The sequence below is a fragment of the Dromiciops gliroides genome, chromosome 1 (genome assembly GCF_019393635.1).
Source record: "Dromiciops gliroides isolate mDroGli1 chromosome 1, mDroGli1.pri, whole genome shotgun sequence".
Classification (NCBI taxonomy): Eukaryota; Metazoa; Chordata; class Mammalia; order Microbiotheria; family Microbiotheriidae; genus Dromiciops; species Dromiciops gliroides.
In genome coordinates this window covers 603736307-603763312 of record NC_057861.1, presented here as the reverse complement: position 1 = coordinate 603763312, position 27006 = coordinate 603736307, and the positions used below count along the sequence as shown (strand labels likewise).

Here is a 27006-nt window from a genome sequence, read left to right as displayed (position 1 = left end):
TTTCTCAGCCTGGGTTGCGAGAGAGCCCAAAGAGAATATTACCTGCTAGGGGATCCACTAGATTAGAGGTCAAGTGAAGCGAGCAACTAAACTGAAAGGGAAAGAAGTTTATTAGCCCCACTAAAGGAGAATGTTTTGTGATAGTGGTTCCCTGTCCTTGCCCCCTCCCCCTCCCTTTCCCCACTGCAAAGATTCAGTTTCTTTACCTTTTCAGGCCCTTTTACACTACATATTCAATCAGCAGCATCCTGTGGCAGGTAAGTGAAGCACAAGTAACCAATGGGTTGTTAGGTTCCTATATTTGGAAAGATTATTACTGGATTCAGCAACACCTTCCAGATCTGATGGTCACAAGGACACCAGAAAAAAGTTGAAACATTTTCAGTTTGAAGGTATGGATTATTGGAGGTGGGTGAGGGGGCCTTGTCAGCCTATCGTGCTCAGAATGGAGGTTCTAAATCATAGACAACCTCTCTAGCACAGCGCTTCTCTCCCTCCACAATAGCCATTTGATGATTTACCCAGCATTGCTTACCTGGTCTTGTCTCACTGAGAGTCTGACTTTGTCCCAGAGCCATTGATTAGGAAGAAAAAGAAGGAGCATATCCACAGGAAAGGAAGGAGCTGGAGTGGGTCCTCTGGGGGTTCCACTCCTTCTACCTAAGCCGCTAACACAGAGCCGCACTTGATGCTACCTAGAAAGACTGGAGGAGATCTTGCATGTCTGGGTCCTTGTGGCTGGCTCCTTTCTTACCCCAAGGAAGAATAGCCATGTAATAGCTAGAGTTAAAAAAGCAAAGCTCTTGGCTTGTAATTACTATATACCCACAAGACAGAGATACTCATCCTGGACATTTGAATGCTGGGAATATGGATATTAAATTTTTTTGTATTACTGAGAAAATGCCATGTTGGAAATGATAGCAATGTATTACAGACCCAGTTCATTGACTTCACCAACCTTCTGTTTCTGTTGGTTCTCTCTCTCTCTTTGACTTGATTCATTGTCAGAACTTGTTAGATGCCATTCAAGACAGCATCATCGCCCCAGAGCTGTTTATTGAGTTTTAAATGTATCTGAGGATATTAAGGGGGAAAGGGAAAGGGGGAGGGGGAGGAGGAGTGGGAGATGAAAATGGGATGGAGGCTTAAAGGGAGAGGGGGAAGTAAGAGGGTGAGGGGAAGAGATGGGGGAGACAGAGGGGGACAAGGGAGGTAGAAGGGAGAAAGCAGGAGTAGGGGGAAGGGAGGGAGAGAGAAGAAGAGAAGAGGAGAGAAGAAGAGAGAAGAAATAGATGAAGGAAGTGATGGAGGAAGAGAGAGAGGGAGAGAGAATGAGAGGGAGGGAGGGAGGGAGAGAGAGGAGAGAGACAGAGAGAGAGAGAGATGGAAAGAGAGACAGAGAGAGAGAGAGAGAGAGAGAGGGAGAACACAGGATAGAGGTGCTTTAGGCAGGTGGAAGCAAGAATGTATGTGCTTAATTCTTTAAGCTGAATTCTTCAGCTTGTGGACTCTAGTAGATGACAAGTAGAAAATGCAGCTGCAGGTGCAAAAAAGCATAGGTTATTTGGGGTTGCTTCTGAGGTTGTGATGTATCTTATTTAGCTTACAGGCAAAAAAAAATTAAGAAAAAAAAACTTATCCAAGATGAAATTGATCCAAGGTATAGCTACAGTTGGAATTTAATCCTACAAATGTTAAAAGCACTTTGGTGAATATGAAACTGTGCATGACTGATAACTAGAAGATATAGTCAGTGAGATTGTTCATATCTCTTTGAAATAGAAATTAATGGAGATGGTGAGCATCAGATTTAGACTCTGTGAGATTGTCGAGGGATATGTGGCAGGCTTCTCTGGTCAAAGGGTGCTAGCTGTGACATTTCTTGAAGGTTAAAAGTTTCCATAAAAGTGAACAGGAAGATGATTTACAGGTAATGATGGAAGACTTCAGGACTTAAACCAGTCTAAATAGGGGGCCCATCGTAATGCATCCTTGTTTAAGGCGTTACATTTTCTAGCCTTTAATAAAGTAGGATAAAAATCTATCCCATTTAGTCAGGGAAAGTCTTAGGACAGATGTTCAAATCCCCCTTTTGAGACTTGTTACCTGTATTTATTTGAACAAGTTAATTAATCTTGCTGGCACACAGTTTCCTCATCTGTAAAATGAAGGGATTGAACTAAATTTTCTCTGAGGTCACTTCTAGTTCCAAATCTATGACCCTATGAGACTTTGGAGCATCGAGGTGGTACAGAGTATACAGCTTAGGCCTAGAGTCAGTAAGACCTGAGTTCAATTCTGGCCTCAGATACTTATTAGCTTTGTGACCCTGGGCCAGTCACTTAATCCCATTTGCCTCAGTTTCCTCATCGGTAGAATGAGCAGGAGAAGGAAATGGCAAACTACTCCAGTATCTTTGCCAAGAAAACCCCAAATGGGATCACCAAGAATCCAACATAACTGAAATGACTGAACAACAATGCTCCTTTGAATGACACTGTAAGAATGTAAGAACATATTAAAATAAATTGGAAGTGGTATGACTTTGACTTTATGTTTGTTCCCTAATAGTAATTTCTTTTTGCCAAATTTTTGTACATAAGTGGGGAAAACCCTGTAAATGTCAGGAAACATCCTTCCCTATATGACCCCTTTTCTACTCCCAAAATGTCAGGTGCAAACTTCTTGAGGGCAGGGACTGGCTTTCAGTTTGTCTTTGTATCCCTAGAGCCTAGCACAGTGCCCAGCATATTGCAAGTACTTAATGAATGCTTCTTGAATTGGATTAGCATAGAAGACATTTTATTAAGGTAATGACATGGACCTTTGGATAAACCAGTGCTTACTATATCATTTATATTTGATCCTGCAGAGCACAATCAGTGCACACAGTTCCAAGAAACCAAGTTTATTCATTCAACAAACATTTATGAAGAAGCTAATTGATTCAATAATATATGTAAAGTACTTTGTAAACCTCAAAGAACCATACAAAATTTATTATTGTTGTTATTTCTGTCCACAGAGCATTATTCAGTATTTCCATTCAGTTTAGTTCTAATTTATGATGAACTTGTTATTGTCAAGACTCTATGGTATCCTGGATAGAGAGCAAGCCTTGGAATCAGAGGATCCTGACTCAGGTCAAAGGCATTTGATACCTGCTGGCTCTCTGAGCCTGGGTAACCCTCTCTGTTTTCATTCAGACTGCATTGCTAAAGGAAGCAGTTTCCTATACAAAGAAATAGCAGGTCTGGTGCAAATACGATCTGAAGTCTATTCTGAGTATAAGAGGTAGTAGTGTATAGAGCATAGGACTTGGAATCAGGAAGACCTGAGTTCAAATTCCATCCCAAACACTAATTAGCTGTATCACTCTGCACAGGTCTCTTAAGTTCTTTGTGCCTCAGATCCCTCCCTCAACTGCAAAACAAGGGACTGGATTCATTCACCTCTAAGGACCCTTCTTGCTCTAAGTCTATGATCCTATGAAATAGTCCATTTAAATTAAATGCAATCCTTGCCTTCCTAGAGTTTACAGCTGAGTTAACACATCAGATATAAACAGACAAGTAAAATACATAATTTAACAGGATTGCATTAAAGATTTGCAGAAGAAAATGGCATGTGATTTCTGAAAGGGATAGTCCTTCTCAGTTTTCCCAAATATGAGGATTATGAAAATGTAAAGCCCACCTAATGTCTCTTTCAGGCTTTTGCTTGCTCTTCTTTCATGACACCAGAGCAAGATGTGTGTCACAGGAGAAGCAACCAGTTCAGTCTGCATCTCTGCTTTAAATACCTGAGTATGTCCTAAAGAGTATGGTTAGGACTTAGATTTATAATAATTATGATAATTAAGATTTATACTTAAATAGCTTTTTGTGTCCCAGGAGCACTAATGTTAATTAATTATGCTTCAGAAAGCTCCTGTGAAGTTGGCAAAGAGAATGCTATTATTTTATCTGTCTTTTGGAAGAGTCATTTGATGTAGGAAAAGTTAATTGACTCTCCCAGTGCTACAAAGCAAACGAGTGGTAGAACTATGCATGAAACCCAGGTGACCTGAATCCCCAGCCCTGGTGCTTAATCTTTTACTAAAAGACGGTTCTATTGAGGAAGGGAGGAAGAGAGTATAGTGAAAGTGGGGCTTAGCATGCAAGTCCAGAAGTTTTAACTCTGAGGAATAATGGCTTTCTAACACTGGACAAGGTTCTAAACATCTCATTGTCCTAGGCAACTTTCTTCTTTTTTTTTTCTTTCTTTTTTTTCTGGGGCAATGAGGGCTAAGTGAGTTGCCCAAGGTCATGTAGCTAGTAAGTGTCAAAGTATCTGAGGCTGGATTTGAACTCAGGTCCTCTTGAATCCAGGGCCAATGTTTTATACACTGTGCCACCTAGCTGCCCCGAAGGCAACTTTCTGAGATTCAGTTGTGGAGCAGGTGCTGATTTATGCTGGTAGAGAGAATGCCCTGTGTCTGTGAAATCACAAGTCTGCTGTGAGACAGTCAGAGAAACACACAGAGACTGAGATGGAAAGGAAAGAGAGATACAGAGAGGGGAGATGGAGACACAGAGACAGAGACAGAGAGACAGACAGAGAGAGTGACAGAGAGACAGAGAGACAAAGAGAAAGAGAGGGGGAGGGGGGAGGGAGGAGGGGGATGAGGAAGAGGAGGAGCAAAAGCAAAAATCTAGATTATAGAAACATGAATTTGGAGATGAGAAGGGACCTTAGAGGTCATATAGTTCAACTCCCCAATTTTGCAGAAATGAAAAGCTTCAAATTTGTGCCTTATTGAACATTTTCATAGAAAAATGAAGGGATAGTTGAAAAGAACAATTCATTGTTGATTTATAGTTCTGTTGTTTTATCATGGATTTTTTTAAAAGTTTTTTTTTTAATTCTACTAAACGAAATCTGAATCTAAATGAAAGAGATTTGGGGGATATTTGAAGTAGACTAAGAGCATAAAGAAGAAAACAGATGTTTCTTTTAGTTATATATTGTTTGGCTTTCTTGTTTGGACTAATGCCTTGGCAATAGAATGGAAAATACATCCCTGTGTCATGCCATCTCTCTTCCAAAAATATTATTGTTTTCATCTTACAAATATGTTTTTCTTTTAAATCCAGGAGTTTTCCAGGTATAAAGCTTATTCATAAGACAAAGAAGAATTGAAAGGTCTTGGCTAGGGTAATAAAAAGAGCTCAAGTAAATAGTTCCATGGATTTCTTAAATTTTTCCTATATCATTTATTTAGTTTGGAATTAAGATGGTGGTAGCTGAGTTCACCTCATCCCTAGAACCCTAGGTTTGCTGTATCTTTACAGACAATGGTGCTTAATATTTTGTTAAGTCAAGTTGAATTTAGGACTGAATTGTGGGTGCCTCAGTTTTAGGGGTGGGGATTAGAATTGGACCTATGTTTTCATGGAAGGCAGAAGCTCCCATTGAAGAAGGTTCTTCACCAGTGAAAGTTGGCATCTTCTCCACAACTTAGAGTATTAGAGAAATGCCTAGAGTATGGAGAGGTTAAGTAATTTGCTGAGGGTCAGACAGCTAAAGTGTGTCCTAAGCATGTCAAGAGCCTAAATGTCCAAGAGGTCTCTTGGAGGTGTTAAACAATATAATTAAGGGTGCCAGTGAAAGTTACAGGATAGCTACATGCGCCTGCATTCTACCTTCCTCCTCCACCCCTTTGCCAGTGTTAATGTTAGTTCTTCCATCAGAAGGTCAAGAATAAGAAATAAAGCCAGTCCTGTAACAGTCTGAACTGAATCATGACCCTGGGCAAGTCACTTAACCCTCATTGCCCCACCCACCCCCAAAAATTACATTAAAAAAAAGAATAATTGTTTACAAGTAGAGTAGCTTCTACACTTACACTCAATGTAGGCATTAGAGCTCACTTGGTCCTGTTACCTCTTTCTTGAATTTTGGGGTGATTTTCACGGGATCCCTTCAGTGGGCTAATGGAACTACCAAATTATCATATTTTCCTTCAGAGGACCATGGTTCAAATCTTCCATTTACCAGCAGTGGGATCTCAGTCAACTCACTTAATCTCTGTGCCTCAACTTTGTCATCTGTAAAACGTGAAGGTTGGACCAGACCAATTCTGAGGTCGCTTCCAGCCCTAAGTCTATCATCCTACTGCAAATCTTTAGAGTTGTATTAATCAAAACTACTGTGCGGGGGCAGCTAGGTGGCACAGTGGATAAAGCACTGACCTTGGATTCAGGAGTACCTGAGTTCAAATCTGGCCTCAGACACTTGACACTTACTAGCTGTATGACCCTGGGCAAGTCACTTAAACCCTCATCACCCTGCCAAAAACAAACAACAACAACAAAAAACCAAAAACAACGACAACAACAACAACAACAAAAAACTACTGTGCATTAGCTTCAGTTGCCAGAGACTGAACTTTCACACTTGAGATGAGTAGCCAACCTACTTTTTCGGAGTACCATATTTTATTCATATGAGAGTAATAGAAGTCTATTCCCCAGTCCTAATTCTCTCCTTTCCTCTCTCTTTATGGGATTCTCTCCCTTCATCCCCATACTCATTTAGATATTCTCAATGCTTCTTCATTACTATTTATGGGGCTCGTACAAATCCTTGTGGGTTTCCTGAAAAAAAAAAACTTAGCAAATCATTAGGTTTTTTTCTAGTTCTTGCATATGTTGCTGACCTGATTGTCAAATTTACTAATATAGTAAATTATTCATTTTATTGTACCATAAGTTAAGGGTCATTGAATTTGAATCCAGTAAAAAGTAAGTTGGACAGGATGTCATCTAGTTGAATACTGCAACTGAATTTTTAAAAACAAACAGAATTACTATGAGATGATAATAGAGACTTTTTATCAATATGAGCCTCAAAGAGAATGATGGTGATGGTGTTGTAAGCCTTACAAAGTAAATATAACTGAAGGTTTCATTTGATTTAGCTCTTGCTGGAGGCAAACTACTGGATTTGACAAATCTGATGGCCTGCCCGAGTCACAGTAACATTGTTCTCATAAGCTCCATCTCCAAAGATCTTACCCGCAATGTGGCAGATGCCCTAAGACTTCAGAACAGTGACAAGTGTTTCCTTTTTAAGGGATGAGTCTGTCTTTGCCAGACTTAGCACAGTGAGTGCGCTAGGGAGAGGGGAAAGTACCATGTTCTAGCCGCTTTCTTCCAATTTCATAATTTTGTGCTAAATTTAGATGCCATTGCCAAGAAAGTGAAGTGACAGTAGTTTTCATGGATCTAGAAAAACTGAGTTAGAAAATAGAGTGCCTCTCAGAAAGTATAGATATGGCTTCATTATCCTGAAGTCTTTATGGTAGGCGAGACTTGCATTTAGAGATTATTCATAGCACTAGCAAAGGACATACTTTGAAAGAAAAATTAATAACAAAAATAGGAGAAACAGTGAATTATATTGCAAAACTAAAGGCTAATGTCTGTTTTAAAGTCTATATCTCAAAATTCCCTCTTATTTTCCTTAAATGACACTTGCTAGGACAGAATTTCCACTCCTGACATTCTTCTCTGGGTGCTGTTTGGGAAATATGTTTATTTTTGGTGCTGTTTTAGTCTGACAAGACCAAAATAAACTTATATGGTATTTATAGTTTAAATGTGACTTAAAACCATCCCTGAATCTTCATAGTAGTATTATCTAAGATTTATCAGAAACCATTTAATTTGTAGAAGTTGATTGGTTTCTGACTAGAGTGAAGACTGATTACATCAGGGTTTGATAATTTTTTTCTCAGCAAGTTGAATCAATTTCTATGATGCTAGACCATTGCCAGGGGTGGGGGAGGGGACTTTTCTGAGCGATGTCTTCTAAGTACTGGCAGTATCAGAAATGAGCAGGAATAGCGGCGGGGCCAAGGGGAAATATGCCATGGGTTCATTCCACATATCCTCCTTTCTTCATGCCAACAGGGTGGGGAGGCATGAAGGATGTTGGAAAGTTCCCTATGACCATCCAATGCTGACTAAATCTCCATAGCAATACATGTGAACTAAAGCCCAGATACACTTTGTAAGACTACGAGAATACCATTCCTCTCCTAGCTCCATTTATGATGAAATTTTCCTGAATCACATGGCTCCAAAGTTCATTCAAACTTTGTTTCCTCCATCTGTGACTGCACAGACCAAGGCTCCCTTTCATAGCCACCATTCCCTGATATGTAAGCTTCTTGAGGGAAGGACTGTCTCACTTTTATGTTTGTATCCCCAGCACTTAGCACCGTACCTAGTAGAGAGAGTAGGGACTTAATCATTGTCAACTGATTGACTGATTAACTGAATGTGCGGTAATTAAACTTATTAAGAATTTAAGCACACAATTATTTCCTCAAGTAGTTCCCTAAACAGAACTTCTTATGTTGTTGAAAGATTGGATAAACATTCTAAGTTTTTTAACTCTTCAATTTGATTTGTGTTCTAACAATTTTCTTCCTCCTGCAGAATAAATATATAGGAATGAGACCTTGGTCATAATTTGATTTGAAAAATAGTATCTATTTGTCCTATATGAAGAGCCAGTATGATTGATTTCTGAGAATTTAAGATTTTTAAGAATCAATTTGTAAGCTTTGCTTTTTTAGTTTGCTTCAAAAACATTTCCCCATCATTTCCATGTTAAACATTTCTGCAAAGGTTTCCATATACCTCTAGCTAGAGAATAGATCACAAATGCTACAATAACCTGTTGTTATTGTGGAAAAAAATTAATCTCTTCCTATGATCCCATGATCACACCTTAAAATGCAATTCTCCAAACCCTGTGATATTTTTAAAGGAGGAACAAAAATAAATTAAAACAACAAATCAAGCTGATGATCTCTTACCATTGTTAGTATTTTGAAACTCCTTTTCTTCTACATAAGTCTTTTAAGGTTTCATGATTTCAGGGGTGTGGATTCTCCATCTATGATACAGCTTGAAACCCTTACACCTTGTAGTTAGCAGTATATGGGATTTGTTATGGCTGAAAATATTCCTTTCCCAGGGCAGCTAGGTGGCGCAGTGGATAAAGCACCAGCCCTGCGTTCAGAAGGACATGAATTCAAATCTGGTCTCAGACACTTGACACTTACTAGCTGTGTGACCCTGGGCAAGTCACTTAACCCTCATTGCCCCACAACTATAACTATAAATAAATAAATATATATATATATATATATACACACACATACACATATACATACATATATATCTATTTATATATATGTATGTGTATGTATGTGTGTATATATATGTATGTGTGTGTATATATATATGTATGTGTGTATATATATATGTGTATGTATATATGTATATATTCCTTTCCTGAGGATTGCTTCTCATACAGCATCCATCGTAAAGCCTGTATTCCAAGCTCATGGGACCTATCAGAGACTATGCCCTGTTGGCATAAAAGCCAGGGTCTCTTCCATGCCAAGTTAGGACATCAGAGGATCACTTTAATAGAGGCATTCCTTCCCAGAAAATGCTTATTTATAATTACTTTTCCTACATAAATAATATCCATAAATCTGTGTTAATTTCCTGGATTTGAATTCTTTTAGTCTCAGGGTTTGACAAATGGAATTCATTCAGTCTGGGGAACCACAATGAAGCTAAAGCACAGAGAAAATGTATATTCTTATTGTGGTTATATGTTCAAGGCTACATTGTTAGGTATTAATCACATACCTGTGTATGTAACTGAATAAAATTTGGTTAAAAAGAACAACAAAACCCTTCCACAGGGATAAGTAAAGGGAACCAGACAATTGCTTTTTGTATTTGGAAAAGGAGGGCTGAAATAACAAGTAAAATTATAATTGCAATTAGAATAACTATGGTATAGAAAGAACAGATTATTTTTTATTGCCTATATTTTAAATTTCCAATATGTCTCCAAATTCCCACCAGAAATAAATGATACCTTTGTTCTTTTGGATAGAACTTTAACGTGATGCAATGATAGCTAATGTCGGCATCTCTTGCAAAACAGTATCAGTGAATATAGGCTGAGAAACGTAATTAGTCTGTTTTGAATGTTAGAGGACCAGTAAAGACTAGCAACCTTGTAACTCCAAAATGTGTATTTACAAACTTTTCTTTTCTTTTTCTTTTGTTTTGCTGTTTAGGTACAGACTCAAATTACGATATTGACCTTTATGGTGGCTATGGTATTTTCTTTTCTGAAATTTTTTTTTGCAGAACATGTATGATTAAAATGAAATCTGTCAAACTAAAAGATGAACTATTTCACTCAGTTAAACATACAGCCCAATTGCAATATGATTTTTAAAGTAATGTTTTGATAGTATTCAATATTGATGACCCATTTTTATGTTATTTTATTTCAAGTTTAAAAGCATGCAAAGGGTGCTTCCCCCTTCTACTTCTATTTTTAGAAATCATAAATTAGTGTTGTATAGTAGAAAGAATACTTTATAAGGAATTAGAAGTGCTGGGTTCCAGCACTTCATTCTAACTCCTGTTCTTTCAACATGGCTGTGTGATCTTGTGCAAGTCATTATCCTTTTGGGTCCTCAGTTTCCTTATTAATCAATCAATGAACAAGTATTTATTAAGTTCCTCCTAGGTGTCAGGCACTGTGCTAGTCCCTGAGAATGCAAGTACAAAAAAATCGGTAAAATGAAGGGGTTGGCTAAATGATCTTTAAGCTTCTTTCCAGCTCCAAAAATCCTATAAATGCCTTTTGGCCATTTGGGGCCACCATAGAACATTAATTAAGTCTCAGCAAGAGGACACAGATCCTATTTTTTAATTATTGTTAGTTTTTTTTTTTAAAAGACACAGAGAAAAGTCCATTGAAGAAAATAAGTTTAGGACAAAACAGAGAAGAACTCTATTGAAATTTGATATTGCAATTGAGGACAAGGGTTGTATTTTTCCTGAGTGTGAAAGCTCATTTTTAACAGGTTTCCAAACCACCCCTGCATTCTGGGATGGGATGAAGCTTAATGGGATGGATTGCTGGGAGGAGTTGTTTCAAAATTTGACAGTTGACAAAGATGCTTAAAACGTTGTTTTGTGTCATTACTGTATATGTTACCCAACTGAAGCTTTTTTCACTTGGGAATCATGTTACTTTCACCTGTTTTGAATTTGTTCAGGCAGTCATTTTTCCCTCTCTGCTTCCCTTTTAAAAGAGGGATCAGTAGTATTATGGGGGTGTTTTGGATGATTTTCTGCACGTCTTGCTTTGTGATGTGAATTGTGTGTACATATACGTGTAAATCTATCTACTTATATACACATATATCACTGCGTGTGTATATATATATATGTGTGTGTATGTGTGTGTGTATATGTGTGTATATATATGTATGTATATATGTGTATATATACATACATATAAATACATACATACATACACACACATACATATCTATATATATCTATATATATAGATATATATAGTGTGTGTGTGTGTGTATGGTTTTTAAGATCCTGGAATAGTTTAGAGTTCAACTCTCTAAAAAAAAATTAAGGGAGGTGGGGGATTGGGAAAAATCTGCAAATTATGACCTAAGTATTTCTTTTATATTTCTGAATCATGTTGCTGGTTTCTTTTCCAGGAACTTAAAATCTTTCTTTTTAAAAAAATCACCATCTTGGCCCCAGAATGTATTTTTTTCAGTTGCTCTTTGGGTCAGAATGCCATGTTCTGGAAGCTGTTGGTTTACTCTTGGCATGCTTAAGCCTCCCATGATCTAGATCCAGTGAGCTGTTGGTAATAGGGGGAGGGAGTATAACAATAATGTCTTAAATTTGATGAGGAAAATTATTGGGTCTTAAGACCATAAAGATGCCTTGGATGAGGATAATTCTTTGCATAATTAAACATGATCTGACAGGACTAAACCAAAGAGACAGGGTAGTGCAGTGGGAAAAGCCTTGAACTCAACATAGGGTTCTTGTCCTGCCTCTTTGTAATTTCAGGCAAACTGCTTGACCCTTCAAGTTTTAAGTTTCCTCATAGGTAAAATGAAGAGGTGGGCAAAGGCTTGGATAAGATCTTCTCAAAGTCTAGGACTCAGCATATTATAATTCTAGAATATTCCATAATTCTATGTAATTTTTACATCTATAATTCCAGAAAACAGTGTTTTCCCTTATGGATTATATTTAAATTCTAAAGAAAACTATGCTAAGACCAAACTATATTCCATTATAGAGCCAATTCAGACAATAAAATCTAGGAATGTTTTCCTTAGGATTTTGCCAGAGCAGTTTTCTTTGTAGTTTGTTCAATCTTGATCAAAGGCATTTCACCTATGTACTGATAAAAGGATATTTACTAAAAACAAAACCAAACCTTGACAAACATTTCTCCCCCCTCCCATGATAGAGTTCCTGAATATTTCCTTTGTTATTTATATTACTGAAGAAGGAAGCAGCTACTAGTAGACCAAGGACAAGATAATGCCTTGACTTAATATTTAAGTTGAAGGTGCATTTGAGATATAGGACAGTCAATTATTTCCATAAAATGTATTAACATATTGGTATAATTTTCCTTCCCTCAGGTAATTCAGAAACCTCAAGATTGACAACTTAGACCTTTGAAAAGTAGGAATATATCTTTAGGTTAATAACAAATCTTAATGATTTCATTTGGAGTTTTTCTATCTTACCAGTTCTCACTTCCTTAAACCTCCCTTTCCCCTCCTTCCCCCATCCCCCAAGCCTCCTTCTCCCAAGGCTTGGAGTTTGGAGGTGGGTTTATTATAGTTCAAGCTATCAATTAGGTCTTGTGGGACATTAGTCAAATCACTCCCTGAGCCTCAGTTTCCTCATCCATAAAATGAGGCCACTCAATTAGATGATCCTTAAGACCCATGAAAACACAAAAATTCAATGGTCCTATTGTTCACTATAGCCTTTTCTTTAGCCTTTATTTTGTGTAATGAGTTAATAGCCAAGGTTATCTTATTATGCACAAGGGAAAAAAAATCAACTTGAACTTGACTCATAAAAAAAAAACTGATAAAAAGGCCTGGAATGAATAAAATTTTTGGCTTTGTGTGAGCCCAACATTACACTGGATTTATTTAGTAAGCTTAACAATGCTTCTGCTACAAAGAGAATATTCGTTCTCAGAAAACTGTCATGTATTTTAGCTGTGCTTTTTGTTTCACTGAAGGCTTAAAGCTTTGTGGTTATTGGCAGAATAAAGACAAAATCATCCTTGTTTCTCCCTCCCTCTCACTCTCTCTTTCTCTCTATTTTAAGATTATGAGACCACACCCAATGATATTGGAGATACTACAAATAAAAGTAATCCAATCACTTCAACAGATGTTTCCAACAGAGAAAATGAAGATAGTATCACGGTGAGTTTAAATAGAAGTTTCCTGGTTTGGGACTATGTAGACTTACTGACTGAATAGGACAGTGATGCATATTCAATTATTACATCCACACCAGGACAGGAAAGCTTTTCTTTCTTTTTTCCTTCTGATGCATGAGTGTATACATGTTTTCAACTGCTTTAACGATTGAGGGGGAAACAACTGATTTCCAAAGAAAATAATACAAGTTTAAAGAAAGTAAGATAGAGGAATTTGTGGTGTCATCGATTAAGTGTTAGACTTAGATTCGGGAAGATCTCATCTCTACAGCTTACTAGCTGTGTGACCTTGGGTAATCTTCCTAAGCACTCTGTTTCCAAGTTTATGAAATGAAAGGTTCCGTGTGTTTATTCCTGGTGGTTTATTCAGATATTGGGCCAAACCCATATTTGAACAAGAATCATCTCTACCACATCCTTGGTAAGTATAGTTATCCCTTCCACATTGTGACTTTTCCTGTTTTGGTTTCACTATATTTCGAGTTGGCATAAGAAATTAAATGGGGGGAGGGGCAGCTAGGTGGCTCAGTGGATTTAGGAGGAGCTGAGCTCAAATCCAGCCTCAGACACTTGACACTTACTGGCTGTGTGACCCTGGGCAAGTCACTTAACCCTCATTGCCCTACAAAAAAAGAAAGAAATTAAATGGGAATTTGGGGGTAGTTTTGTGGAAACTGCATATGACACCCAAAGTCCAGAAGATGACACAGAGTTTATGACAACCCAAATTTTACAATAAGGTACCATAAACTCTCCATAAAGAAAAAGAAAAAAAAAATCAGACTTCTTCTCTGGTATGAAGAGAGGGACAATTTTATGCAGATTTTCCAGATCTTGGGGGGGGGGCGGCATTGCTTCAACCCTAAGCCAGGCGATGTGGAAGGGATAACTGTATTCAACAACCTGTGCTTGGAGACTGCTGGTCCCAGAGAACACACTTGTTTGTATGGTACACCATTTCACTTTGGATGGCTCTGATTATCAGGAAGCAATTCCTCGTGTAAACTCAACCAAGTCATGATAAGTACCTCCTCTGTGCAAGGCATATTACGAAATGCTGGGAATACCAAGATTCCCTGCCCTTAAGAAATTTCCAAATTTGAAGCCTTTCCGAGACTTCCACCCACAGTTCCTACATCTGCCTTCTTGGGCCAAGCTGAACAAGTCTAACCTTGTTTCCCTATGGGACCCTTCAAATAGTTGAAGCATGCTCTCTTGTTCATCCTCAAGACTTCTCATCTACCAGCTAAAATACTTGGGTCCTTGAATTAATTCACTCTCCTTGTCCCCTCCATTGGATGTGCTCCAGCTTATCAGTGTCCTTCCAACACTTAGCACAGGGCCCGGCCCATGTGATTTCATTTGACTTGACTAACATGTGGCCCTGGGACTGAACACAGTGCTCCAGATATGGTCTGACAAAGGCAGAACTTCCATTTGTCACTGTTAAATTACTTTGTTCGTCATGTATACAGTCAACCATGGTGGAGAGAAAGCTGGTTTTGGAGTCAGGAAAACCTGGATTCAAGACCCTCTTGGGGTGCACTCTAGCTAGTTGCATGATCCTGGCCAAGTCACTTCAGTTCTTAAAGGCAGCTCTCTCTAGGTTTCAGAGGAGAGGAATTTTAATCATTGGAGGACCTCTTTATCACTGAAATCATAGATCCATTCCCCAAAAAGGGGGGAGGGGAGACACTTTTAAATGATTAGGATTGTCATTCTAAGTCTGCTGGAATATTTTTTCTTTTTTAAAATATTTTCCAATTACATGTAAAAGCAATTCCTGAGATATTTTTGATCCAGATTCTGTTAGTTAAAAGCTGTTCCTCTCAACTTCATGTAATCTATGAACTTGATAAGAATGGTATCTTTTCCTTCATCAAAGTCATGGATAACTACCAGGTCTGTATCCCAAAGAGATCATACAAAAGGGAAAAAAGTACCTACAGGTACAAAAATATTTCTAACAGCTCTCTTTGTGGTGGCAAAGAATTGGAAATTGAGGGAATGCCCATCAACTGGGGAATGGCTGAAAAGTGGTGGTATATGAATGTAATGGAATACTATTTTGCTATAATAAATGATGAGCAGGCAGATTTCAGAAAAACGTGGACTGATGCTGGTCTGATGCCGAGTGAAGTGAGCAGAACCAGGAGAACACTGTACACAATAAAAGCAACATTATGTGATGATCAGCAGTGATAGACTTAGCTCTTCTCAGCAGTACAATGATCCAAGACAATTCCAAAGAACTCATGGTGGAAAATGTTCTCCACATCCAGAAAGAAGAATTGTAGATTCTGAATGCAGATTGAACCAGACTGTTTCTGCTTTTGTTTTTGTTTTTTGAGGTTTTTCCCCTTTGTTCTGATTCTTCTTTCACAATGAGACTAATGCAGAAAAATAATCAAGGATCCTTGGGAGCTTCCCAGTAGAAATGTTTCCCTGGTTTGATATCTATCTTTGAGTTACTCCTTTTCTGTGTTGAGTTAGTTATTCTGGAACTATTCTCTACTAGGAAGTATCATAACCTAGACTACACTGATTATGGAAATTCTGGATACTCATGACTCTCTTTGAGACCTCTAGAGATACACATGGGAGGTGTGAAGCTAATGTTTTACAGATTTTTTCAGTAATGAGGTATACTCCAAATTACTTCTGCATAAATAATATCTCATAGTGCAGAATATCTGGGTCAACAGTTAGTTTCTGAGCTAGAAAGCCCAAAACAAAGTGTGAAACACAAATCAGTATCTTCCTTCCTTCCTTCTTTCCTTCCATCCATCCATCCATCCATCCTTCTTTCCTTCCTTCTTTCTCTCTCTCTCTTTCTTTTTCATTGAGTATGGGACTTGGAATCAGCAGAGCCTCAATTCAAATCCTGCCTTATTTACTTATTAGCTGCGTGATCATGGGAAAGCCACTTACTCTCTCAGCTTAGTTTCTTCATCTGTAAAATGGTGATAATTAATAATAGCACTGACCTCACATGGTTGTTGTGAAGATAAAATGTGATAATGATATAAATGCTAGTCATTATTATGATGATGAAATTCTGTACATAAATGCCTCCTGAGTTCTCTGTATAGTCTTTCAGGACACTTAGAATGGTTGAACACTGGAAATTCTAGTCACCTCTCACATATAGGAGGGTGCAATGTATGTATCCTATTGAATATACTGGAGGAGTAAGTTACTTTCAAACCCTGCCTTGGGATCAGACTGTGCCTGCTAGGAAATATAAGCATGTTCTACTTGAGCTTGACATAAAAAAAAACAAAACACTGCATTTACAAATCCAATAGTTAAACTAGAGGGTAGTTACTCTAATTGACAGAATGTGCTTTGCTTTATAAATGTTATCTATTGTGAAGTCCCTGTAAGTATCTAATTTTTCTTATGCAGTTAAACATTTGTGTGTAGATTATTAACTTCTTGACAAGAGTCTGGGTAACCTTGGGTAAATCAGTTGGCCTGTGGCAAGCCCCAGTCCCAGGGTCCCAGGTTCCTCAGAAGTAGGTCAATGTTAAGGCCAAGAAATAGACAGCTAAAACTTTAGGATCTACTGCCTATTGCAGATAATCTGAAAAACAATCACTGAATGCAAAGATCATGGACAAATGTTATTTGATTAAATAAATGATTAGTAATCCGCTTTCCCAAGCACATTTTTTTAAACCTTGAATGGCTGTAGGATGTCATTTGCAGTCCAAATTGCTCAGATAAATCGGCGTTCATTCTGCAGTTTTCATAGGCTTCCTCCCCATTCACTCCAGGCATGCAAAATTATTGCAGGTCTGCTCTTTTTATTTGTGTCTTCTCTTTTGCCCTTTTCTGTGCACTGCGGCATGTAGACATTCATTTTTAGTGTTCCAAAGATGTGTTCATGTTCTTAGAGTGTCATGCTCCCATTTGCCCAAAGTTCCATGTGATAATAAATAACATTAATGATTAAGGGGCCTGGTGATGAACTTTATATCCATGGAGCACCAGCCCAGCTAATTCATATGAGTTTCACCACTGGAGTGGCTTCAGGTTGTTGACATTTGTGGTCACAATGAAAAAGATTATGTACTTACTAAGGTGAGGACCTCAAAACCATGCTGTGGAGGGAGTCACTTGATAGAATTAGGTATGTTTAGCCTAGAGAAGAGAATTCTAGCATTTGAAGAGCTCTCCTATGGAAGAGAGATTAAACTTATTCAGCTTGATCTCTGAGGTCATAACTGGTAGCACTAGGGATGGGTGGGAAAGAGTTCAATTCAAAGTAAGGAAAACTTTTCTGACAATGAGAGCTATACAAGAGCAGAATGAGCTGCTTCGGCAGATGGTGGGAACAACACCTCACTGAACACTTTCATCTAAAAAACAAATTATATTTATCAATGAACAAAAATCTATTTTCTCTCCCTCTCCCCTTCCCTCCTTCACTGGAAAAAAAAATCCTTGTAACAAATAGGTATAGTCAAGTAAATGGAATTCCCACATTGGGCATGTTCTAAAAATACATATATCTCATTTTGCACCTTAAATCCAGCACCTACCTCACTGTCAGGAAGTGGGTAGCATGCTTTGTCCTATAGAATCATGGTTGTTCATTGTTTTATCAGAGTTCTTAAATCTTTCCAAGTTGTTTACATTTACAGTGTTGTTATTTTAAAAAATACTTTTTCATTGATATATTTGGGGTTTTTTAAATCACTAGAATTTCTCCCAGAACTCCTCTCCATCCCCTTTCACAGAGAGCCAAATACTATTATTTAAAGAAAACAAAGAAAAAGAGGAAGAAGAGAAAAAATCAGCAAAACCAATCATATATTGAAAAAGTTTGAAAATATATGCCATGTACCACACTTGGGAACCTCCCACCTTTGCAAAAGAGCAGGGTGCAAGCGTCTTTTCACAGCTCTTCTCTGGGACCATGCTTGTTCTTTGTAATTTTGCATTTTTCGCTTTGGATTGTTTTTGTGGTTGATCTTTCCATTTAGGTTGTTGTCATTGTGTATATTGTTTTCTTGGCTCTGTTGATTTTACCCTGCATCTGGGCTGTTTTTGTTGTGTAAATTGTTTTCCTTGTTCTGTTCACTTCACACAAGTATCATCAGGTTGCTCTAAAGCCATCCTTTTCATTATTTCTTGCAGCACAATAATATGCTATTAGATTTATATACCATAATTTGTTCAGCCATTTCCCAATCGATGGCTATCCGCTAGGTTTCAGTTCTCTGCCAATACCAAAAAGAAATGCTATAAATATTTTTATACATTTAGTTCATTTTCTTATTAAATAAATAACTCACTGGAGATTTTAAAGCACAGGTTGAATAACCACTTTTTGGAGATGTCATAGAATACATCATACTCTGAGGTCCTTGAGTTCAGGGGCTATCCTTTGCCTTTCTTTGCATCCTTAACATGGTGCCTGGCATACATGATAGATGCTTAATAATTTTTTTTTTTTTAGTGAGGCAATTGGGGTTAAGTGACTTGCTCAGGGTCACACAGCTAGTAAGTGTTAAGTGTCTGAGGCCGGATTTGAACTCAGGTACTCCTGACTCCAGGGCCGGTGCTCTATCCACTGTGCCACCTAGCCGCCCCTAATGCTTAATAATTTTTATTGACTGAGTTATTGACTAACTGGAGGGGATTCTAATACGTGTAGGTGTGGGGCTATGTACTCTTTGAAATCTTTTCCAACCCTGAGTTTTGTGATTCTGACATAACAGATCCTTTATCAATAATAACTCATGGCTTCTATTTATTTGATTTCCTCCAACAGCCCTTGATTGGGATAGGACTGGAATGTTTAAGGTTCTATCTTTTCTCCCAACCATGTCTGCTTTGAAAGTTCAAGCTGCTCATATTGGTGTAATGGATAGAGATCTGTCCTCAAAGGGAGGAAAATCTGGGTTCAGGTCCCACTTCTGACACATACTATCTGTGTGACTGGAGGCAAATGACTTAATCTCTCAGTGCTATAGGCAACTCTAGAGAGTTTGCAAGAAAACTTCAAATTAGAGATTAAGTGCCAACTAACAATGGTTGTAGAAGCTTCCTCAGCTGAGAATTTCCTTATAACAATGTAATTATAGGTCCAGTTCCTATCCCTAAATCACACAGTTGGCCTTTTTTTTTTTTTTTACAAGCTTTAACTTACTTGGGGATCAACCAGATTATTTGGCCTGCCTCATAAGGTTATTTAGAGGGAAGCTCTTTATAAACCATACAGTGTTATATAAATGCTAACTAATGCTGTAGATTGTTTTGTTATCGTTTGGCTAAACTCTTCATTGTCTCTGGGTTTTTTCCTTTAGGTGTATGTTGTAGTGGGAATTGCAGCATTGGTGTGCACTGGTTTGGTGATAATGCTGATTATTCTTAAGTTTGGAAGACACTCCAAGTTTGGCATGAAAGGTAAGAAGCATTGCATATATTTCCTTTCTGGTATGGATAATATGAGTGATGGTAACTTGTTCAAGAATCAGGATTTCTAGAGTGCTGGAGTTAAGAAGACTAGATCCTAAAACTATAGTGGGAAGCTAGAGGCCAGCCATGATAGAAAAAAAATCCCATAGCCTTTAGAACATCAGCTGGACTCTTTGGCATAAACATCTTTTCAAATGAGGATTGATTTACAAGGCAGATATCTTGTCATCTGAGCAGTATTTATGGTATGGTCCTGAACAAACACGTAGGCAACTGGTGTTTGAGTCTTCCCCTGCTTCAAAACATAGGTCAGAAGGATGAAGATAAACACAGTGGAACGATTTATGAAAGTACTTGCTATATACAGGGAAAGGTCTTTTTCTCTGTGTTGGATTCCACAATCCTTGTACAATGATACTGTTATCCCTGTTGTTTCTGCAAGGATCCCAGCTCTTGCTATTTGGATAGTAGAATTGGAAAGAAAAAGGGTGGGGGGAAAGCCTTTGTAATTACTTTGGAACTTCTTGGATGAAAATGACTTTTTTAGTGAGAAAAAAATGCCAGAATGGTTATTGGAGGGACTATTTAATTATTAATTCAATTAAGTAAACATTTATTAAGCACCAAGTACATGCCAGGCACTATGCTAGGGATTACCTGATAATTGATGGCTAACCTGTGCAGAGCTTTCCAAATAGCATCTTAAGACTTTGGGGACATTGTGAATTTTAGCAAAAGCTGGATCAAAGGGTTACTGTCACATAAACAACAGAGAATCTCAACCATTTGGGGAATTATGATTCAGGTTTTAAACTTCATACTTATATATCATATACATGAGATATTTTTGTTCTTTTTGTATTCTTATAGGTAGCCATTTATGAGGGAGCAAATGGATAATTTATGCAGAGTGATTTGATTTATTTATTCTCTTACCTGTGCTTGCATATAGGCCTCAGCAATTATTTATGTGTGTCTATAGTGACTAGTGTGATGTATTAGTGTAATTACTACTATTCTTCTTAATCATTCATATCTTTTGAGAACTTGTAAGGGAATTTTAAAATAATAACATTGAAATGCCTTATGAAGTCTTTGAAATAGGAAAAGTGTGTCTTTCATGAGCTTGGCTCTTCCATTCTGGGTTCTTTACCAAGCTTCTGAAATCTCACCAGCAGTAGATGAGGTAGTACTTAGGGAAAGCCTCCTACCCCACCTCAAATCTCTTTTACCTGCTTACCAATGCATGATACTCCCTTTGTGGTAATGGTAGTGGTAGTGGAGGATTTTATTCTTTAATTAGACCCAAGGCTTAAAATGCTAATAACCCTAAGAAAGGGAATATATTCATTTAAATTTACAGTAATTGACTGATATGTGATCCTTTCTAGTGAGTAGATTTTGACAAGGAAAAAGGCACTTGCCTTCCTAAAGATGGGGAATATGGAGGTGAAGGGCAGAGAGAGGCTAGGGGGATAAACCCAGTTTTGTCTTGAGTTAAATTGTTTAGGACCTGTCATGTAAGATCACATTTTGGGTTTAGGTCTCACCATGTTCACTTTGGTATCTTCAGTTTTAATTCAAGAATATGCTTTCCTTCATTGACCTTGATGAAGTCTAATGCTTTTTTCCCTTACATATAGTGCTCTGAATGGGTGCCCCAAAGCATAAGGGATTATACTTAGGGCCAAACCCTATCCAGCCACTTTATGTTTTTGTTTTTGTTTTTTTTGTGGGGCAGTGGGGGTTAAGTGACTTGCCCAGGGTCACACAGCTAGTAATTGTCAAGTGTCTGAGGTCAGATTTGAACTCAGGTCTTCTTGAATCCAGGGCTGGTGCTTTATCCACTGCGCCACCTAGCAGCCCCCCCTTTTTTGTTTTGTTTTGTTTTGTTTTCTATCCAGCCACTTTAGATGATTCATAGGATTCAGTTTAGATGAGATGGAGTCTTGCCTCTTTCTTAACCATAGCACAATTAGTGAAGGTGAGAATGAATGTGACCTTACTGTGAGGAGAGGTAGTATGGAGAATGGCAAAAATGAGAAGTTACTGTTCAGGCAGGAGAATAGCTCATCAGTTGGAGGGAAAGGAAAAGGAACTTTTCCTACTCCCTCCCCAGTGTCAGTAAATATTTTGGTCTTTATAAGATGCCTCTTTTTGACACTTGTGACCTTAAAGTTAGTTATGTGGATTCCAGAGAATCCAGAGTCACATGACAGCTACTGAAGTGGGATATTGATGGTATAGAACAAGACTGGATTGTAGAAGCAAGATGACCAGCTTGGTCATCCTTGGTATCTATTCCCCCTCGGGTATGAGTTGGTCTCATTCCCTGAAATTTCCAACCAAGGGTTTGGAACCCAGGAGAAATACTAGCATTAAAAGGATCAGGAAATTCTTCCTTTAGAAGGTGATATTTTAGCTGGCACTCAAGGGAAACCAGGAGGCAGTAATGAGGAGGGAGAGGGTTCCAAGCAAGGGAGACAAGCAGTGAAAGTGCCCAGAGTTGGGAGAACACAAGGAATAATATCGAAGTGACCTTATGTAATTCCTAATGAGTGGATGCTGTTAGCCCAGCAAGAAAGGCAGCACAGTGGAAGTGCAGAGGAGAGGAGTGGAGGTAGTTTTGGGGTCTGGCAGATGGCTCTGAGCTTTCCATACCATTCCTTCCCACTCCAAGCTTACTGCAGCCTAATCTATTAAATGGTAGGGTCAATATGATCAATCCTTGCTTGTGGATGTGAAACTAGACCCTCACACTTCTGCTGATCCTGAGCACTAAAAACCCTGGGAGAGAGGGAAGTTGAATAGGACTCCTTCACTAGTTAGGCAGTACAACTACAGTTGCTTTTTTGTGCTGGGTGTCAGTCTGCCCCTCTGTGTGCCACAGCTATGCTTTGCTGGTGCTCTAACACTGGTGGGACGGCAGCCAACATAGTGGTTGGTGTAGTGTGTGTGTGTGTGTGTGTGTGTGTGTGTGTGTGTGTGTGTGTGTGTGCATTTCCCATTCAGCAGATCTCATGCATCTGTGGTTGAACTGATGTTCTAGCTTAGGTTTGGGGCTCAGTTACCAAACACATTTTAGGAAAGGTATGTTATAACTATGCCTCAAGGGTCCTTTAAAGTTGCATATCTGTTAGAAGAGTCCCAAACTGCTGCTGTTGATAGATCATGCTTACTAAGGGCTAGACACATTACAGATCAGAATTTGCTTTTTATTTTAAAATAAACAATTCAGTGATGATTGTCAGGAAGAACCAGATTTCCTTTATGTCCCTTTAAACACATAAACCAATCTTGATATATTTTTCCATTCCACTGGAACTTGTAAATCATGGCAAATGTTAATTATCTGAAAATACTGGATTAGGTGATAAGGAAATAGGATAGCTAGATTTGGAGTCAGAAATATCTGAGTTGAGATCCCATTTATCATTCTTGTTAGCTGTGTGATCATGGACAAGCTATTACCCTTTTACACCTTGGGCATTTCTCTAAAACTATGAATTACAGGAGGGACAAAAATCATAAGTTGATCATGGTTTATGTTCCCATTTGTCTCCTCTACAATTGAGGCCCAGAGATCAAAAGATTTCTCTTGTAAATGTATTTTTAAAATAATCTTATAAATATTTGGAAATAATTTTCATAAAAAAAATTAATTATTCTAAAAGTCATAAGCTTAATGGGAACAAAACTTAGGAGGTTTAAGTTCCAATCAGGTTCATTGTGAGCTGGAAGCAGTTTCAGGGCCTGGGTTGAAAAGACATTTGGATCAACTTTGGAAAGGAAGAAATATGTGCCAGAAAGCCAGAAAACACAGTTGTCTTAACATCTGTAAGTAAGAAACTATTTCTATAATCTTTTTTTAAGAGACCTGTGAAACAATGATTTATGAAACAATGTGAACACAGCATTTTGGGGGGGGAGGCTGACAGGATGATTTACAATTCAGAAAGTAAAAAAATAAAATTGAATGAATTTTAGATAAATGTGGCAATTAGTTCATTTTGTCAAATTTTCATGGGTTTTGTTGGTGGAAAACGTGGTAGTTCTTACTTAAAGAATAAGTATGGGATAATGAGGGGAACCCTCAAACATTAGACTTGTAATAAAAAAAAACTGGGTTTTCCTTTTACTTCTGCCATTTTTTTTAGTTGTGCTGCTATGTTACTTGATTTTTTCTAGTCTCAGTTTCTTCATCAGTAAAATGGGGATAGTTACACCATCCTTCATCAATCTCATAGGGTTGTTTTTTTCCAATATCAGGACTTGGTACATTCTCTACCAGCATAGCACACCATCTTTCCATGCCTGAGTAGACAGTCTCATGAGTTGATATGGCCAAAAAACTGCAATCACATGGGACTAACTTTTTGGCTGGTCCTCAGACAACAAATAGATTTGTGCTTGTGCTTGAAGTCTCTCCAGCTTGGTAGAAACCATTAGAGCTTTACTTCAGCTGACAGCCAGCATCTAGCATGGTGTCTGATGCATAGTAGGTGCTTTATCAATGTTTTTTGATGGATTGATAGCTTTTTAGAACTCTGGGTCACTTCTCTTCCACAATGAGGCACTGGAGCCAAGACTTTAGTGGCAGATACAGTTGATAAAATATAGATGAGGATTAAAATCAAATAAGAAATAAGATAATGTCAATGAAATTGTGTTTTACATTAAAGTTTTACATGGATATAAGCTATCATACAACTATGCAGTTTTTAATATGTCATTTCTGTAGTTCTTTAATCATGCAATAATGGAAGACATGTCTCATTCGAAACCCATTTATCTGCCTTTGTTTCAAGGAGTTTGTTGCTTGGCCAAGGCTTTTATACTTCTTAGGCCAAACTGTTGATTGCCTTCCCATTTCTTTCTTCCACAGCTTTCATTTTGTTTCCCATTTTTCTTCAAGCATACTCATTTCATTTATTAAAACAGTTTAAAGCCTCTTTTTACTCTTGTTTCATTTCTTCCAGGAATTCTTGTTGAATTTTTGCCCAAGCCACACTTACATTTGAGGCTTTGCCTGTAAAAAGGCTATGGAGCCTTTCTTTTCTTCTGGCCTTGTGTCTTGAGTTTCCATGCTATCTGCCATTGTCTCCAGACAGAAGAATAGTACAAAGATTTAGCTTAAAGTGTATCTTGATACCCTTTGATAGTATAACAGATTGAATCAACAGTTAACTTTCCAGTGTCTGACACATAGTAGGCACCTAGTAAATGTTTGTTGAATTAATTCCTTGAAAGTCATGACAGGGCAAACAGAGACAAAGTGATAGCACAGTGCCTGACACATAGTAGGGATTTAATAAATGCTCATTGACTTGAATTGCCTTGACCAAGGTGGGATGTTGTGAATCAGTTGATAGAAATCACAGTTTGGCCAATGAATGCTTTAACCACATGCATGTAGTAAAAATGGAAAATATAAGGATAAAAACAAGTAAGTTGTCTACCTCATATTGGGAAATGTGGTAAGGACTTTTCCCCTTTTTTGTATTCATAAACTGTATAGGTATGCTTTACAAAGCTAGTACATGTTTCCATTGGTAACAGTATTTGGGTTGTACTAGGGAAAAAAGGGAGTATAATTTGAGTTGATTTATTTCATTGCAGAACATTGTAAATATGTATCTAACCTTTGAAAACAAACTAAATTACCAAAATCAAAGAGCTAGGAACATATTCAGGATTTTTTTTTCTAAGCTTTTAAACTGATTTAACATCAATGTTTTAGAAAATGCCTCACCTGCATTTTCCCCACAAGCCTGCTAAGAAATGGTGAAAAGCTTTGGTGTTTGTGTATAATGTGGTAGATTCATGCTTTTAGCCTAATGGCTTTTGCCTGAGTAGCTTCAATCATAGTCACAGTTCTTAGTCATAGCATTTATAGCTGGAAAGGGCATCAGATGTCATGTTGTCCAAACCCCTTATTCCCTTATTTTATAAATGTGGAAGCTCACCTATGATTGGGGGTGGGGGAGAGAGATGGAGTGAGGGAGACAGACAGAGACACAGACACAGACACAGACAGAGACAGAGAAAGACAGAGATATAAGCCTGATAGAAAAAGATGTGTAGATAAATAGATCTATATAGAGAGATGATAGGTAGATATATAGATGAATGATAAATAGATAAAAGATAATTGATAAAGATAGTAGGTAGAAGATAGATAAAGATGATAGATAAAGGTAGATATGTAGATAGATGTGTAGACAGGTTGTTAGAGATGATTCATATGTAGATAGATTGATATATGGAGCTGATAGAGATAGCTAGAAACATACATAGATATGTAGACAGATTGATAGAGATAGGTAGAGGATAAATAAATATGATAAAGATAGGTCGATATATGTAGGGAAATAGGTTGATAGAGATGATAGATATGTAGCTAGATTGGCATAAAAAGATTGCTGGGTAGGCATATATATATATATATATATAGAGAGAGAGAGAGAGAGAGAGAGAGAGAGAGAGAGAACAAACACATTTATTAAGTGGCTACTTACTCTGTGCTGGCACTGTGCAAAGCATTGGGAAAGAAATACAAACATAAAAGTTAGTGGCCCGCTCTACTTATATTCTAATGAGAGAAGACAACCTATAAAAGGAACTGAACAGCCCTGGAGATAGGATGATACAAGAAGAGAAGGTCCGGGTCTTCACAGGTGGAACCTGCTCTGACCTAAGTCCGACTAAGTAAGTGTCAGAGCCAGCCTAAGCCAAGTCTCCAAACTCCAGAGACAGGACTCCATTTGCTCAAACCATGCTGCTTTTCTAGAAGATGATCAAGGTACAGAAGCTCCAACAAAGCGACACACTTTAGTTTTACAAGTGTCAGTTGGATGTTTTCTCTTCTTTGGTAACCATTGCAGTGAATACTTTTTCTGACTTTCCTGCGCAGACCATAAACATTTCTTAAGATAATTTTCTAATTAAGAAACCATGCCCTATTCTTATTTATCTCTTTCAAGGCTCCTTTCCCCCCATCATTCTTTCTCTGGATTTGTTTTTCTACTTTTCTTGTGCCCTTTAATTTTATAATCTTTCCTTTCTCTTTCTCTTTCCTTCCCACTCCTCCCTAGTGTCTTTTTTTTTCTTCTTGGATGAACTTTTAAAATGTTTGGTACTTTGTTCTGAAAAGCAGAAAATGGAGAACATAAGAAGTTAGCC

The 27006-nt window shown here is 37.8% G+C and overlaps 1 protein-coding gene across 4 annotated transcripts in view; it reads left to right on the top strand.

The window, feature by feature from the left end:
- Positions 1-27006, top strand: part of NTRK2 (neurotrophic receptor tyrosine kinase 2) — a 435747-nt gene that overhangs the window by 98565 nt on the left and 310176 nt on the right. For all 4 annotated transcript variants that reach the window (XM_043987820.1, XM_043987811.1, XM_043987825.1 and 1 more), the window contains exons 9-11: positions 10160-10201; positions 13278-13378; positions 19713-19812. In XM_043987820.1, coding sequence (XP_043843755.1) covers positions 10160-10201; positions 13278-13378; positions 19713-19812 — 243 coding nt within the window. The remainder of the gene's footprint in view (positions 1-10159; positions 10202-13277; positions 13379-19712; positions 19813-27006) is intronic.